The sequence below is a fragment of the Lolium rigidum genome, chromosome 5, assembly GCF_022539505.1.
Source record: "Lolium rigidum isolate FL_2022 chromosome 5, APGP_CSIRO_Lrig_0.1, whole genome shotgun sequence".
In the NCBI taxonomy this organism is placed as follows: domain Eukaryota; kingdom Viridiplantae; phylum Streptophyta; class Magnoliopsida; order Poales; family Poaceae; genus Lolium; species Lolium rigidum.
In genome coordinates this window covers 64,293,389-64,310,289 of record NC_061512.1, presented here as the reverse complement: position 1 = coordinate 64,310,289, position 16,901 = coordinate 64,293,389, and the positions used below count along the sequence as shown (strand labels likewise).

At 40.5% G+C, this 16,901-nt stretch overlaps 1 protein-coding gene and 1 non-coding gene across 2 annotated transcripts; one reads left to right on the top strand and one right to left on the bottom strand.

Annotated features, from left to right (window-relative positions):
* Positions 1-5,408: 5,408 nt before the first annotated feature.
* TRNAT-AGU lies at positions 5,409-5,482 on the bottom strand. Its single transcript has one exon. It is a non-coding gene; the product is annotated as a tRNA-Thr (tRNA).
* Positions 5,483-6,184: 702 nt separating this feature from the next.
* Positions 6,185-10,293, top strand: LOC124652459 (protein DEHYDRATION-INDUCED 19 homolog 2-like; the record flags this gene model as incomplete). Its single annotated transcript, XM_047191474.1, is given in 5 exon segments — positions 6,185-6,250; positions 6,350-6,516; positions 8,932-9,009; positions 9,347-9,603; positions 9,868-10,293. Coding segments are annotated over 5 exon segments (654 nt in total). The 3' UTR covers positions 9,971-10,293.
* Between the last annotated feature and the right edge of the window lie 6,608 nt (positions 10,294-16,901).

Below are 16,901 nucleotides of genomic sequence, written 5' to 3'. Positions count from 1 at the left end.
TACCTCTTTGATGGAAACATACACGTAAATCTGAATGAATAAGCTTGGGGTGTAGGTACTTAGCATTTTGAAACATCCTCGAAATATCCATGAATGTGCATTCTCTTTAAAATTGTATACCTGCAACAGCTCATCTCGCCCTACGATCAAAGTTTTCTTTAACAAAAGAAACAAATGTTGTTGTTACAAAAAAAACAAATAAGTTGCGCACATTGTCTGGCATGGTATACTCGATCAAAATCGTTTGCATGATATTTTGTAGGCAATCATATTAAGCATGATGCATATATATATGTGTGTTAAGTGTTTTGATTTTTTCCACAAATGCACAAAATAAATAAGTGCTAAATTCAAGCACTCACTTTTACGTGTACAAAACAAACTATCCTTTGTTATTCTGGTGTTTATAGTATTTCTTTTGAAGACTGAAGACTGTAGGGTGATTCGTACTTTCAGTTACTTGATAATGAATCCACTTCTCTTACACGGTAGTTTATTTACGCTTGCACATATATAACTGGTAATACATAGTAATTCCACAATTGTGTGACACAATGAGCCAAGTAATATAGAAGGGTTATGAACTGCGGTTTTCCATATAAAAGGATGCATAAATCTTGGTGATTTGATTTGGTTTTAAGAAGGTTGGGTACGCAGGATGCAAGTAACTTTTATTTTTTGATTCAGTTGCAAGGTCATGTGCATACCGCATGCGTGTCAAATCAAGTAAATATCCAATACATGTAGATATTGCAACAAATCCTATACTAAGAGCATAGCAACATGACAGTCATAGCCTCAAATGGTAAATTAATGAAAAGTACAAAATATGCATGTGATGACATGATTGCTAAACCCATGCACATGAAAGCATATCACAGTATGCAAGAACCAATAAATTAGAAGCACACAAATCACTTAGAAACATCTTATGTAGCATATGAATTTCTATTTTCTTATACCTAAGATAGCCAAATGCACTATGAAAACCTTTGTCATGATATCCGTTACACTATGGAGCTCCATTGTCATATATTTAGTTATCCTAAAGAATATGTACAGATTTACATATACCTACACTTGATCTAAGTGACACAATGTAATCCATGCAGATGAGTTCTTTTCCATTATATGGTTTGAGTGATTAATTATGGGAATCATGTTTAGTTAATGGTTTTTAAGCGATAGTCTCTCATAAAACAACAGAATAATGCCACTTCTTGCATAATAATATAGTTAAAGGTCAGCGTATGTGTATTTCTCAAGGTATACATTAGAATCATACAATGAAAAATCTTGCAATGAAGGGTATATGAGTCAACCATTACCTAGCAAAGTGGAGTATATGGGTCACCCATTAGCTGAATGCTTGACCCACAGGGGCGGCGGTAGTGTCGCCGATATAAGAGTTTAGCCATCGGAACTTCTCGAGCTAGAACTATCCGAAGAGGTTGCCCATACATGGTGTGCCAACTGTCGTGGTAGTTTCCCGGCCTTAAACTTGTGTTCAACGGCTACACATCTGGCAGACTCATGTGGAAACACGCGGAGCCTAATCTAGATATCTTCGAGCCTAAGAAATACCTCTAGTGGCAATCATACTTCCGGTTGGAGGAGGATTATACTATCTTTAGTATAATCGGGACAAACTCGAGGAGATCTCAAGGTCGTCTATATATGATGGTGGATAGTTCACCCATATGAGAGGCGTGGTGGGATGAATGAGATTTACCCGCTTGGCAGCATGCTGCTATACTCCCTTCTACACACGGTGGGTCTACTGTTACACATGTGCCGAGTTGGCTTATAGATGAAAAAGCCCAATAAAATAATTTAGATTCGAGTTGATTTGGTTACAAAGTAGATTCTATAGAATCCTCGTGTATATCTTCATGTGGCTTGCCCTCTAAGATAATGTCGTCGTATGAGCCTTTGTCGATCACCCTAGTTGCTAGGATGAGGCACTCCACCCTGATCGAGTGGTCCACCTTTATGCTCCATGGGCCTACTCTGGGACCTTGACCTAGTCACTTAGGCATGCCCTCATGCAACTTAGAGAACTGGGCCATCTCCGAACCATGTTAATTTTGTTATTGTTTGCTCATATTTTTACATGGAAACGCAAAAGCAATCACAGTCTTATAAGTCTTTGCAACATTCACAATTATTTATTTGTCAATTGTGTTAGAACCCTGAACTTTTTTGTGTTCAACATACTTAACAAAATGTGCTATAGTAGATCCCCCAACACTTATACTATAATGTGACATCCAAATTGATTTTGTTGAACCAATTTAAAGAAGCTAATCTTAATTTCGTAGTTCTTCAAATGCAAAATCAGGTTGAGTTACGGGTGCACACAAATTGCCATTATTGGGGGGAGGGGGTTGCAAACTCTCAGTGTTTTTTTGTTTGCCAACCTACTATTTTGGGGGTTCTATTCATTGCAAAATATTAATTGAAAATGAAATGCAATTAAATGGAAAAGAAAGTAAAAAAAGAACTCTAATAACCTTACTAGGGCATCAAAGTGTTTTGCTCGATAATAGTACCAAAAAAATGGTTGATTATCTTCTATCCGGTTTCAGATATAGCAACAACCTAAAGATCTAGAAATTATCGAATATAGAAAGTGATTAAGCTTGGTAAGGTGATTTCTACAAGTTGTTATCACATATCGTGCGTCTCCTTATTATAACAAGACCAGCACAAATAATATATAATGGTTATGAATAATAATAAATAAATATGATAGGACAAACTTTTAAGTTAATTGTGTATACTCATGTGAGTAGTGAACACCTCTCAACTCAACATAATTCGGCTGATATAATTATTTGTTGCATATATTTCAAGAGTTGATCTCGACTATCAAGATGAAGAAATAGTATGCTATGTTCTTTTGCAATTTATGATGTAATGGTACCTAACCGTTGGAATATGGCCATCACGCTCATGTCCGCTGCAACGTGGATTGTAACTACTTCCTCCGATCCATAATAAATAAAGATGATGTTGGATATGCGCCTTCGAGGCAAATAAATAAAGATGTTTTATTATCATATTTGTAATGTTCATAATAAGTTTTATGTCATGCTATAACTGTATTAAGGGGAAACATTATTACACGTGTGGTATGTAAACAAAACCTTGGCCCTAGTAAAAATAGTCCATACATTAATAGATGATCAAGGTTTCCTGATCATGGACAACAACATCATTAATAATGGAGTCATGTTATTTGATGAATGACAAGATAGACTCACACCCATATAGTGTATTGCAATGTGATCCAGTCACAAAGTTCAGCATTGCGATACTAAAAGAAATGTTGTAACCTAATCCTCAGACCATGAGGCCATATGTATTCACTGTCATCGACGGCTGCTTTGACAACATCAACCGTCACACCGTAACAGGGTGGTCATAAAGGTGTTGCTCAGGTATTCCAAAGGGATGGGTTGATGCATATGTGTCAATAGCAGGATTTGTGAATCCACGTGACGGATAGATACTCTGGGCCCACTCGGTGATATTATATTGACAAAATTTGCAAGCGTGAGACTAGGTCACGAGGATATGATATCACGAGAACGAGTTGAATATGTTTGACGGTAACGGGATCGAACTAGATATAGAGGATACCGAAGATCAAGTCTCAGACAAACTAGGTATCGTATGACAAAGGGAATGTGACTCGATGTTGAGGTTCAAGCGATAAACTTAATTCGTGGAAAGCGTAAGGACCGTTATATTGCAGAGTTGTCTTGATCATCATTCCCAAACCTGTAAGGTGGCACACTTAAGCGTATATGACGCTTCGAGATTGATTCAAGATCATTGGAGAAATAAGAGAGCACACCGGAATTATTCCAGAGAGGTATCAAAATAAGTTTCCGAGTCTATGAATTGTTCGGAGACTTAATAATATGTTTTATTATTTAATTAATTTAATTAAATATTAAAATAGGGAAACCACTAAATGGGCCATCATTCGGCAGCCCATGAACGGGCCGGCCAAAACCCCCCAAGGGGAAGGGTGGGCTGGCCAACCCCTAACCCTAACCCTAGGGGCCGACAGCGCATGGGGACAGGGACGGAGACAAGGGGGGACGAGGTGGGGCTGCGCCCCCGTATGCTCATGATTTTCCTTTGAACACAAGCCATGGCAGCTCCTTATTTGTGTGATTTTAGCTAGTTCTGCCCCCCTCGTACTAAGTTTGTCCCCTTATACTTCATTCCTGGCCCCGTCCCTGCATGGGGCGTGGCCATGGTGTCCCCACCTCCTATCCTCTCCCTCCTATATAAAGAGAGGCGACCCCTCCACCTCATTCACCCCCTTGAGTTTAGAACGTGCATACAGGGTGAGATCTCTACACCATACGCACGCCTTTGTGCTGCTAGAACCTCGGTCCAAATCGTCTTCTTCCGCTGCTTCGCTGGACCGGAGCACGGGGGCGTCTATACATCGTACGTGGGAAGAACTGCGGAGGTGCGACACTTGGAGCACTTCATCGCCGGTACTTCTACTCGATCTTGATATCGGCGTTGCTATACATCTTCATCAACAACGTTCGTTCGAAACATAACACTTTTGGTCTTCAAGGGTATGGACACGGAATCCCTCCGTTACTTTACATCTGCATAGAATAGATCTTGACTATATTATTCTATCGTAGGAGTTTTTTGGTTTTCCGCTATGGAGCCCTACATGTGTATCCTTGTGACTTCTAGAGTTGTAGCCGACACAAAACAACATCAATTTTGACTCTTTCCGTTAATACAACACAACTAGCTAACTACCATGGCTGCATCAAGTTATGTTGGTAGACAAAGGTTAAGATGATTGGTATCTTTGCCAAGACAAACTCCTTTCACATCCTAACCCCACATAATAAGTTGCTCAGCCTGCAACAATGAAGCTCGCCCATCTCAGTTGCCATAGGACAGTGCCTGCTTTTAGCTTATCAACTTTGTCATCCTATAGTTCCCTTCTTTACTTTAAGAAGGGAAAATACCTCTTGTCTCCTCTAGCACAACATCAACGTTACCTGTTGTAAGGATGATGTGGAGGAGCACAAGTGCACCACAAGTGCTTTGACAATTGAAGTGCATGTTAAAGCGGCTGCTGGGATGGGGCTCTTATGGTGAGTCTACAATTCGTAATGGCCAAATAGAAAGAAAAACCATTATCTAGATTCTCATAATCAACTAATTTTATGCTCTGTATGTTATTCATGCTAACAAAAACTATGTTGCTGCTGCTAAACGGTCAATATGTTGCTTAGAAGTTTGGTTATGAGTGCACTAGATTATGAAAATATTAGTACTCTTGTAAAGCACGAGTGCACACACATCATGAGAACAGAGAAAAAAAATCAGTTGGAGACTCAAAAACAAAATACAATTGCTCTCGTTGAGAGTTGAACTCAAGACCTCCCGCTTACTAAACGGGTGCTCTAACCAACTGAGCTACGAGAGCTGTTGGTACAAAATTACAAACAACCTATATAAACATAATTCATAGCAAGTTGCTGACTACACCTGGTTGTATTTTCTCCAGAAACTCAAGTTAAAAAACAGTACCAGATATTATATGATTTCAGAACTCTCTCTAACTTGAGTGTGGTATATGTATAATTCTTTTTTGGGTGTATATATCAGTAGATTAATCCTAGACCTATGTGACACGAAAAGAAAACCCTAAAGCATACACACAAGGAACGCATGAATTTCACCACACCTCCCCGGAACCAGAGAAGAGGTCACGTGTACGGCGTACTCAATACGACGACATACTCAGTTCGTCTGAGAAGCAAAATGACACAAATTTTCCAGCTCTATGCCATCTAATGACTCAGCCCTGGTTGATTTCCAGCCGGGCTAGACGAGACGGTTGGCTTGAGGCCTCCAGCCCATCGCCACCGACTCCTTCTCAAGGGGGGTTTGTGCAGCACACACAGACTACACAGGCACAGGAGGGCTCCTTCCTCCCTAAGCAAAAGCTGGAAGCTTCTGCCCCTCTTCTGTTCACCCAATAGCTAGCCACCCACACTCTCTCCCCTCCCCTCCGTCGGTGTCTCTGTCCCCAAAACCCTAGACCCGAGCCTACCGACGCCGTGCCGCCGTCCGCCTCCCTCCGGCGGCCCGGCCAAGAAAGCCAGGAAACCCTCCCCCTCCGCCGGCGCCGCCGCCGCCGCCATGGACATGGCCGCCTTGGAGCGCCTCCGGGCCGAGAGCAAGCTCCACGGTCCGTGCTCGGCCGCTCCAAAGATCGGATCTTGGCCCGGAATCGTGCGGTTCTGGGGAGGTTTTTGACGGGGTTTTTCTCTCTCTGTGTGTGTGGCAGATGCGCTCATGCGGCTCGAGGATGCGGAGGAGACCGACGACGACGAGGAGGAGAGGGGCGCGGAGGAGACCGACGAGCTCGCCTGCCCCTTCTGCGGCGACGAGTTCGACGGCGTCGGCCTCTGCTTGCACATCGACGACGAGCACCAAGTGGAGACCAAGGCCGGGGTAATTTCATCTCAACCCTTCGTTGAACGATTGTGCTAATACATGAGGTTCTTAGATGCCTCTAGCTCAAAATTTTAGGGTTTATTAGGGTTATTGTCCTGTGTATCACGCTGTTAGTATTATTATCATCATTATTCCTGTATATCTTGTGGAGTGCTGATTTTACTTGCCAATTCGATATCTTAATAGCAAAGCTAGGATCATTTTTTTTGTGGCGGATGATTTGCTCATGCTCGTGTAGTATCCATGTTCTTAGTTGTTCATCTAAGGTCATCGTCGAGATGGATTGGAGATGGTTGGCATATTTTTGTGGGTGCATAAGGTTCTTCTGCTCATAAATGCCTCTGCTAGCGCAAAAAGCATTTTTTGAGCTGTCTTTAGGTGTTTGAGCTAAGAATTTGAACTTCTTTTGCTCGAATACCATGCTTGTTTAATTGGTTTTAAATTATCAATCTAAGGTTCACTTGCAAATATAATATTTACATAGTGTGTAAATTTCTTGCGCATTACGTTACAACTTGTTGGATGGTTGAGTTGCTCTTTTCAGACTCCATTTCCCTTCCTTTGCGTGGAGGTGGTACGTTTGGGTGCTTTGATGTGATATCTCCATTGGTTCATTAGTGACACCGACGTATCATTCTTACTCGATAAGAGTTCATTAAAAGACACAACTTTATTAGCCTTTCCTGGTTTACGTCGAGCATAAGATATTGATTAAAAGATCCAATCATGTGGGAGTTTTCGGAGTAATGACGTGCAACTGTCACAATGGCAGTACTATTGAGATGCTCTTATTTGGTAAATATTAGAAACTTCCTTGCTTACCTTTTGTTCAGTCATCTAATTAATGTTTAGGTTCATTCACCTATGAAATTTGTTTTTAGTTTCTCAAGTAGATATTTGAAATTGATTTTACGACGAGAAGTTCATGCGGCTGACTTGCTACAATCATATGATATACTATTAAACATGTAGTATGGCACTTTCAGTTGGTGAGACGAATTATATGCTGTTATTTGTTAAAAATCAGGAATAGATGTTCAGGCTGCTCGTTGTTTGAGTGAGCTGTCTTGGGTATAAATACTGCGAAGTATGTTCGCGAGTTCTCCACATGCATAAGTTTACATCCTTACTAGTTCCTAAATGCCTTTAAATTTCCATAGGTATGTGAGGAAGTAGTGTTTTTCAGGTCCTGCCAGTGTGGTATGTCCATTGCGAGGCCCTTAATAGAGTTATCGTGGTAGCTGGTGTAGTTTTCTTTATTGGAAATTATGATTCTATTTTTCGGATGCCATTGATGTAATGGCAGCCCTCAATAAAGTTATTGTGGTGGCTGCTGTAGTTTTCTTAATTGGAAATTATGATTCTATTTTTTGAAATATCATCGATGTAATGACAATATAAGTAAATGAAAGAACAGAGCCATGGGGTGTGCCTAGTGCTGAAAGCTCCCACACATTGTGCGGTCTGGGGAAGGGTATTTCTAGGCAGCCTTTCCCTTGCTTTTTATTATGCAAGGAGGCTGATTCGAACCCAGAAGCAACAGAGCCATGATCTACTCAAAATCATAGTTTTACGATATTACATCATCATCGTATGTCAACTCAAAAGACAACTGCGCAAAATGCTGGACACCCCTCAACTGAAGTTGCTCACTCACAATCTATCTAATTTCAAATGATGTTGGATTCTCTATGTAAGTGGAGTACAAGATAGTTTGGTCCACGTAATACTGGACAATGAAACCAAAGATCACAGTCTGTTCCCAAATCAGGAAAGGTGGTGTAGTGGTCAATAAGAGGAGTTCGAGGGTTGAGAAAACAATAATTTATACTTTTGGATTGAGTATGTTGTATCGGTTCTTAAATTTTTGGGTTAACTCGTGTTGGGGTAGAAGCCCAATTATGGTTTGTACAACCAGTTATCTAGTGTAACATGCAGCAGCTGCGAATTTTCTGCATGTTATTTTCCACTGGCACCACTGTAGTTTGCCTTGTAAATTGATGTTTCGGCAATGAAAATGCAGTTAAGTATCACTTTATTAGTTTTGTTCCTTCATGGAATATGCTGATTTAATGATTGCTAATTCCATTTGTGTTTCACATGTAATTGATTCTTGATAGCATGCAGATGATTTATGTTTTCATCACTTTGCTTACAAGTTGTGAGTTAAGAAATTTTTGGATATGTGTAACTGAATCTCATTCATATCTTCTCTTAGGTCATATAAGCTTACTGTTCTCTGAGTTGGGGTTGTACCACTTAGGTTGAGCTTTACATCCTTCTTGTTTCAAATATCTTTGGTCACTTGTTTGTATGTGATTCATATTTTATGGAACGATCTGCTATATTCACCCATGACTATATCAGTCATCAACAGTTTTTGCGCTTACTGATTGTACTTTCCTCTTTCAGGTTTGCCCTGTATGCACAGATAGTGTGGGGATGGACTTGATTGGGCACATGACCTTGCAGCATCCCACTTTCTTCAAGGTATCAGTTCTTTCCAAAGTCGTATTCATTCACAGTCAGTTATTGCCAATTATATATATCTGAAACTTTTTGTAATATATTGCTTTTACTGATCAATCATGATTGATAATTATGGAAGCCAGATCATTAAGTATATAGTTTTTGACTCCCTTAAACAAAATCCACATGCATGGAAGAAACTTGGTAACTACCCCCATACGAGTGGGGGAGGGGGGGGGTAATAAATTGAAGGATGCTGTACCTCTTTTCTATTTAAATAACTCCTGCCTACTTTAATAGTGTACATATCTATTTAGATATTAGCTAATCCTATGCCCCCCGTGCACATGGCATGCAGCCTAGGTGGAGAAGCCGCCGAGTTTCATCTGGGTCACATTCTTCAACATATTCTGCATTGAAAAAGGATGCAGCGTACATACAATACCGTTATGGTGGATCCTCTCGTGCCGCCTCGTTCAATACAGTGCCTGATCCTCTACTCTCCTCCTTTGTCGGTGGCTTCATTGATGAAGATGTGCCAAAAGATGCACAAGAGGAGTTCTTGGATCAAGTTATTGAGAAAAGTGAGTCCTTGGAGCAGAAAGCACCAGAAAGGTATTGAATTGTTCATAGCCCCAAAATACTTCATTCACTTACATGCCTCTAGACCAAAGTTTGGTGTCATTTCGATATGCAATTTCCTGAACATGTCATTGAGGATGATTCATGAATCCATTAACTTTTACTAGTATGCTATTTTTACCCGTCTCTATGGATATATATGTGATGTGTGTATGGATGTGTTTTTTGTTATTAGTAATAGTCATTGATTGTATGTTCTGTATGATGGCCTGCTTATTATGGTGTTTTCTTGGACAGTGTTGAGGAGCCTTTGCTCCCTGAGGTGAAGGAGGAGAGAACCAGGAGGAGCCAATTTGTGCAGGGGCTAGTGCTGTCCCTGATGTTTGATGACATCTTGTGAAGACTGTCTTGTTAGAATTGATTGAGAAGGCAGCTTCTTGCTTCACCGAACAATAACTAGCGCAAGTAGCTGCCTTTTGCTGCCATTAAAAACAGATGGCAACATTGTTGTGGGGTTATGAGAAGATGACTGTTGTGAATATGGATGGTCCTTAGTATGTGCGCTGGGTGTCGCATGAATAATAAGATAATATGTATAGCTTAGTGGTAATTTTATGACTACCAGAGATGTTGTCAGGGGGCTCCTGTGGCCCTGGTTGTATGTATAATTGGGAGGCTCAACGACTGCCGAAATGAACTGGTCCTCTTTATTTGCAGACCTCATTCCATATTTTAGCATCTTCACTCATTCTAGTTTGATCATAAGTATGTGTTCTGCCCTCAGTATTCATGAAGGTTATTTGCTGCAATTATATGTAGAGCAAATTGCTAATTCATTAGTCAGGCTGCTTACCGTAGGAAATCAATTTTTGAATGAAAATGTAATGATTAATGTGTTGGTTAACTGATGAAATTCCAAGCCATTAACTTCAACCAAGTGATATGCATATTTCAAAACGATGAGTTTCCATGGAAAGTATATTTATTGGACGGGAGAGGTGTTGTCATTGGAAGTAATCTTGTACTAGGAATTGTCTAGAAAATGAGCCCACGGTACAGTTTTAAATGGTGTTAAAAATGATGATGCTGTGGTAATTTAATTTTTAAGTTCCCAGGACAATTTGACCCTATGAATTAGCTATCGATCTTTATTCTTCCTACAAAAGCAATGCAACATTACTAAAAGCGAGCAGGAAACGTACAATTTTTTTAAGCCACTGTAAAGCTAGCAACGACGAACACAGAAGGAGACTTGTGGCTCTAGTCTTGTAGTCTACCACCTCTCCAAGTTCCAAACGCGTAAGAGTTATATTTTATAATTTACTTACGCGCAAATGGCGAGCAAAGTCAAGATAACACGATCAGGGCACGTCACATTCTCCATTCTTTGTGTCCGCTTCACTGCTGGAATTATTTTTACTTCTCAATCCGCCACTAAATTTTGTAAGAAGGAAGCACCAAAAAAAAAACAAAAAAAAATCAGTAGATGTACATGTTGGAATGAAGCGTGCACTACTATTTTTTATCGGTACTGTATGCACTACTTTTAATGGGCGAACATTTCCATGTCAATTTATATTATGCGAAATAAGTCTCTCGAATCTCGGCACATGAATACGAAAGCAAACTATCAAGATACCCGAGCTTTGCTACAGATAAACAGCGTATGATCAATCATATTCGGTCATCACCATCAGGTCAAATCTCAATAACTGTACATATCCTGTTAATTTTTCTTAGTGATTCATTCATAGATTTTCTTGTTGAGTTAGTTAATATGTTACAATTTGTTTTGAGTGAAACATGGACGTGGGATGTGTGCATGTACCATCAGACCATCAACTCTCAAATAAAAATGAAATTATGTCGATGGTCCATACTACTTGTGTCGTTGTGCGGTTACACCCACGAACACAAAGTCTCCTGTTCGGGATAAGAGCTGTCTCGGTCGTGTCACGAATGATGTCGAATGACGCCGGATTAGTCGTTGGGGGACGTCACGACAAATTTTCGTTTTGCTTGGAGAAGGTCCTTCCCCCGCGCGTTCACAGCAACGGCCTCCCGAAACAGTAAGTGTAAAAGTCGTGTCCGGCGTCCCGGTAGAGACTCTATACACGGGGGATGGGCCACAAGGGCCGCCGGGCAACATTTGGACGCGTCGGACCGAAGCGACGCGCTGGAGCACGCGGCGGGACGTTTTTGGCGGCGTCACATCTGCTGGGGGGCCAGTTTTGGGAGGCAGCGGTAATGTGCTGCCAGAGACAAGTGAACAAAAGGCCAAGAAGTAATGTAAAGATAGGTAAAGTATTTTCGAAAATATTTTGCTAGAAGAGGTTCTCATGACAAGTTTCTTGCAAGCTACTACTAGTTTGAGTACATGTTCTGTAAACCCGAGCCCAACCTACAACTCCGTGACCTAGTTCAAGTCCTACACGTATCGGCCATGTTTTATGTCAGAGTTAATGGTAAAGCATTACAAATTTAAAGCATTGGTCCACAAAATACATAAAAATAAATAAAAGATTACATATCTTATTACATGACCGTCACTATGTTGGAACATAAATCACCTAAAAACGATATTTGACTTATCCCTGTAAAGGAGGCCCTCGATGATTGCATTGATGAGTATCTATACAAGGATTATAACAACTTGTTTTACAAGGAGGTTAGGTCGATTTCCTAAACCCTAGGTGACCAAAAGTATAAGTTGATCTAATCCTATAGGGTCATCTAACACGCCCCCGTCGTGGACAAGGGGACAAACCCTCACTAATGTGAAGACTAGATCAAAACTCAATGAATAATGGCGTACATAGTCATTTGATGAAGATATTTGGAAACTATGAGGTGGATGGAACATGTAGCATATGTAGGGATCCAAGGGACACCTTCTCCCGAACTAAATGAGTGCCCAACTCAATGTGTTTAGTGCGACGATGTTGTACTGGGTTAGTAGACATGTAGACGGCTGAAATATTATCACAACATATAATAGTGGCACTGTCAAGTGGGCAGCGTAGCTCAACCAAAAGATGACGAAGCCAACATGTCTTGTGGTTTTGGCAACTGCACGATGCTCTGCCTCTGCACTGCTGTGAGAAATTTCCGGCTGACGACAAGACGACCAGGAAATCAAATTGTCACCCAAAAGCACACAAACCCCAATGTTGAGCGGCAAGTATCCGGGCATCCAGTCTGGTCGGCATCCGAATAGGCAACAAGATATTGTGAACAAGAACAGTAAAGTGTGAGGCCATGATCAAGTGTTCCTTTGAGATAATGAAGTATAAGTTTGATGACAAGAAAGTGAGGTTCAGGAGGATCATGTATGTGAAGACATACTTGATGGATAGCATATGCAATTGCAGGTTGAGTGAGAGTATTATATTGGAGAGAACCCGCAATACTACGCACGATAGTTAGATGGATGATCAACACTTCTACTGCATTAATGGTTCGGTTAAAACATTGACCGCTACTCCAGGTAACTGATACAGATAACACTTTGACATAGCCAAATGACCAAAGGAAAACTCCAATGTCCACTTGGATATGTCACAGATAGGTAACTTTGTAGCCACACACACACAAGGAATATTAGAAATCTAAAAGGTCGAGGCTCCTGTGTGAGTAAGAAGATAAGTTGCTGCATTGCCAATTCTTCATTGCTAAAATTCTTTCTAAAACTCCGTTTTCCTCCCGCAAAGATACTAGGGAATTACCTTTATCTTTTATGGGACATGAATATGGCAATGTATCTGTTTTTTTTGCACAGATCGAGCAATATCATACCCATAAGGGTGTGGCATGTCCATCGAAAAATCCCTTGCTAGACAGATATCTGTGCCTATTGTACCTATCAGATTCTCTCAACATGCACATTTAACACTTCAAAACTAAAAAAATAGGTTAAAATATTATTTCTTCAACCACGGCAACCTATTTTGTAAGGATGGTAGGTTTGAAAATATATATGCGATAGATCTCTAATGGATCAAAAATAATATGGAAAATATTATCTATTTAACTATTAGTTCAACACTTAATGGACAACCGAGCGCAATTACCTCAAACTCCGATTACAGGTCGTCCCAGAGGCGCATTTAGCTCCAACATAAATTTAGATCATCGAATAAAAATCCTTTTCTTAACTAACAACCATTCATTATATGTTGGAATATCAAGATTTCCAAACAAGTTGCCGTAATGGTTAACTGTTTCGAGAATACACCCTTGAAGGTGTATTGATCGTGTAGAAGGGATATTAATAAGAGGCATATACAACGCCAAGAAGGTTGTTTTGCTGCCAAAAAGAGGTGGAAACTCCTCACATCGACCTAAACCTACTCTTCGGCCTACCACGTTGGGAGCATCGGCTCCGGGATGCCGAAGGCGGTACCACGGAAGAGCTTGATAGGTCGCTTGTTATCATGCTCTTCCTTGATCATCACCGGGGAAGGCACCATACCATTGAAGACCACGTCATTCCGATGCCTCCAGATGCACCAAAAGACCAAGTTGATGGCCACCCACATATCTCGACCATGCACCACGGGGCAGGAGCGTGTAGTCCACCAGCCTTTCAGCTTTGTGTCTCTAGCGGGCAACCAATCCAGCTTGCCCCATCGCTGAAGTCCCCACATCCACACCTGGCGTGGCTACCACACAACCTAGCAGAAGGTGTTGTACGGTCTACGACTCTTGGTCACAAAGGGGGCATGCCTAGGACGTTGCAACCTGTCGGTAGTCCAACAACGGTTCTTTGAGACCAACCAAACAAAGAACTTGCACCTGTAGGGAGCCCTAGTTTTCCAAGCGAAGAAGCCATCATATGTCGATTTGGACGAGTAAAAACCATCATACGTTCATCTCCACACCTGCACATCCTCTCGGTCGGCGTCGAGATGGATGTTGGCTAGTCGGTTCCACAAAGAGAAGAACTCCGGTATGGCCGCCTCACCCATATCCGGCAGACAACCCAATAGTCATTGCCCAGAGAGTCCTTCCTTCATAGAGTAGGTATTTTCTCGACATTTGGAGACCATCTTTACCACATTAGGGACGATGTACGGCACCCTGTCCCTGTTGATCCAACGGTCCTTCCAGAACCGCACCCTCTCACCATTCCCCAAAACCTAGCTGGTGCCGAGTCGAAAAAGTTTTGCTGAGATACTTATTCGGAAGAATGTTTGTCCAAACAACTAAGCCATGACTAGTATGTTGGCGGCGATATCCACCACCATGTCTCCGTTGATCAAACGGTCATCCTAGAAGCGCACCCACTCACCATTCCCTAGGACATAGCTGGTGGCCGACTCAAAAAGGTATGTTGAGATACTTATTCGGAAGAAGGTTTGGCCAAACAACCAAGCCATGACTATTGTACTTCTAGTACGAACCTACCAAAGCCATGACTATTGTACTTCTAGTACGAACCTACCAAGGTATGACTAGTGTGTTTGAAAATAGAGGCAAAATTAATTTCAGAATTAACACGAGATACATTTGTAGTTAGTAAAATGATAGAAACAACTTTTTCAGCAGTATGTACAACATATACAACATAAAATCACTACACAATACATATGAATAGACAAAGCATGTACAACATTTTGCCTCTAATCTATCCGCTAGAAGTTCTCACTTACAACTTACACATAATCTTGTTGGTGTAGGTTAACAATAGTATCAGTGCGGGTCGGTGGGTGTAGGCTTAACGCGGGATCGAGATAGTGCTCTGATGCAGCAGTGCATACCAAAGTAGAAGACAAAAAAGATTTACAATTTTTTGAATTTGAGAATGTTTTACATTCAGACATGAGACTACCACAATGAGATGAAATTCTGACAAACTGGCTATAATTGTAAATGCGACTGTCCACTCTGAATAGTTGATAACCCAACTAAACAACCTAAGAATTTAATGTTGTGTTTGACACTGCAGTTTATTATGATATGCTTTTTCCAACCAATTTTAGCCTATTTTATCAATTGAGTAACAACTTGTAGCTTTAATGTAATTTCATGACTATTTGTTTGCAGCACAATGTAAACCAAGTTCATTAAAAAACATATTTTAATGGGTTAATTTGTTTAAATTTCCTATTCTTATGTGTCTCTAGTTTTTTTATCAACTTCCTGCTAAAACATAGACAAACAATACCTTATATAAATATTGGCTAGCCAATTTTTTAAATGTGATTGCTTTAAGCTCAAACCGATGTGCTCTTCTTTGAGAATCAACATGTAGTTGGATGGTTAGGAGGTACTTGTACATATTCCAATCTTTATCGTTCCATTTGATAATAATAAAAAAAATTGGAAGATGAAGATCCTACTTAAAACTAAGGTGTTTGCATGATATGTTCGTCGAGGGGTAATTCTCACCAAAGTTAACCTTTTAAAATGCAATTGGCAGGGGAGCAAAAGGTATGTCTTTTGTCATCATGACGAGACAATAAAACACCTTTTCTTCCAGTGTAAATTTGCTAGATCTATATGATAAACCATCCAGATTGGTTCTACCCTATACTCACCACGTAGTATTGCAAATATATTCAGCAACTAGCTTAATGGTGTGGATCCTAGGTTTAAACTACTTATTAGGGTTAGAGAGATTGCTGTTATTTGATCGCTTTGGCTATGTAGAAATGACAAGGTTTTTAACAATAAAAATGCTTCATTTATGCAGGTTATCTACCGATGTGCACCTATGCTCCGTTTGCGGTCACCTCTATAGCGTGTGGAGCATCGCGACCTTTTTATGGAGGTGTCTAAACGGTTGGAGGATACGGCGAAAGATTTTTTTCCGAACATGGATGGCCGTGTGATCTTCGGATTGGACCTCCTTCACCATCGTCTTTATTTTGTTCGTTCTTATGTTTTAGTCGAGGGATAGACTTCTTGGTTGTGACTTGTGATTTGGTATGGCTGTGTGCATCTCAGTTATGCAGAGTTCGGATGTAATGCTTAAACTTTAAGTATCGAAAAAAATTCCAATCTTTTTTGTGGTATTTTTTGTGTGTGTCTACTTAAGATGAAATATTCTAAGCGACCATCTCCTTTATAACGAGACAAGTGTAATCGTCAAGATATGTACTCAAATCAGTTCTAAAAGTGTGGTGTTTCTGAAGTGATACTCGAGAGTGGTTTTTCCGAACCTCATGATAGGTACACCCCTTATCAAGAGCTGTCCGGCGTGGCACCCAGTTCTACAATTTACTTTTTAAAGAAACTTATATATTTTATTTTTCCAAACAACAAATATATGAATTTGGAACGTTTGAAGATCAACACCAAATTGTAACTACGATCTTTAAATAACTTCG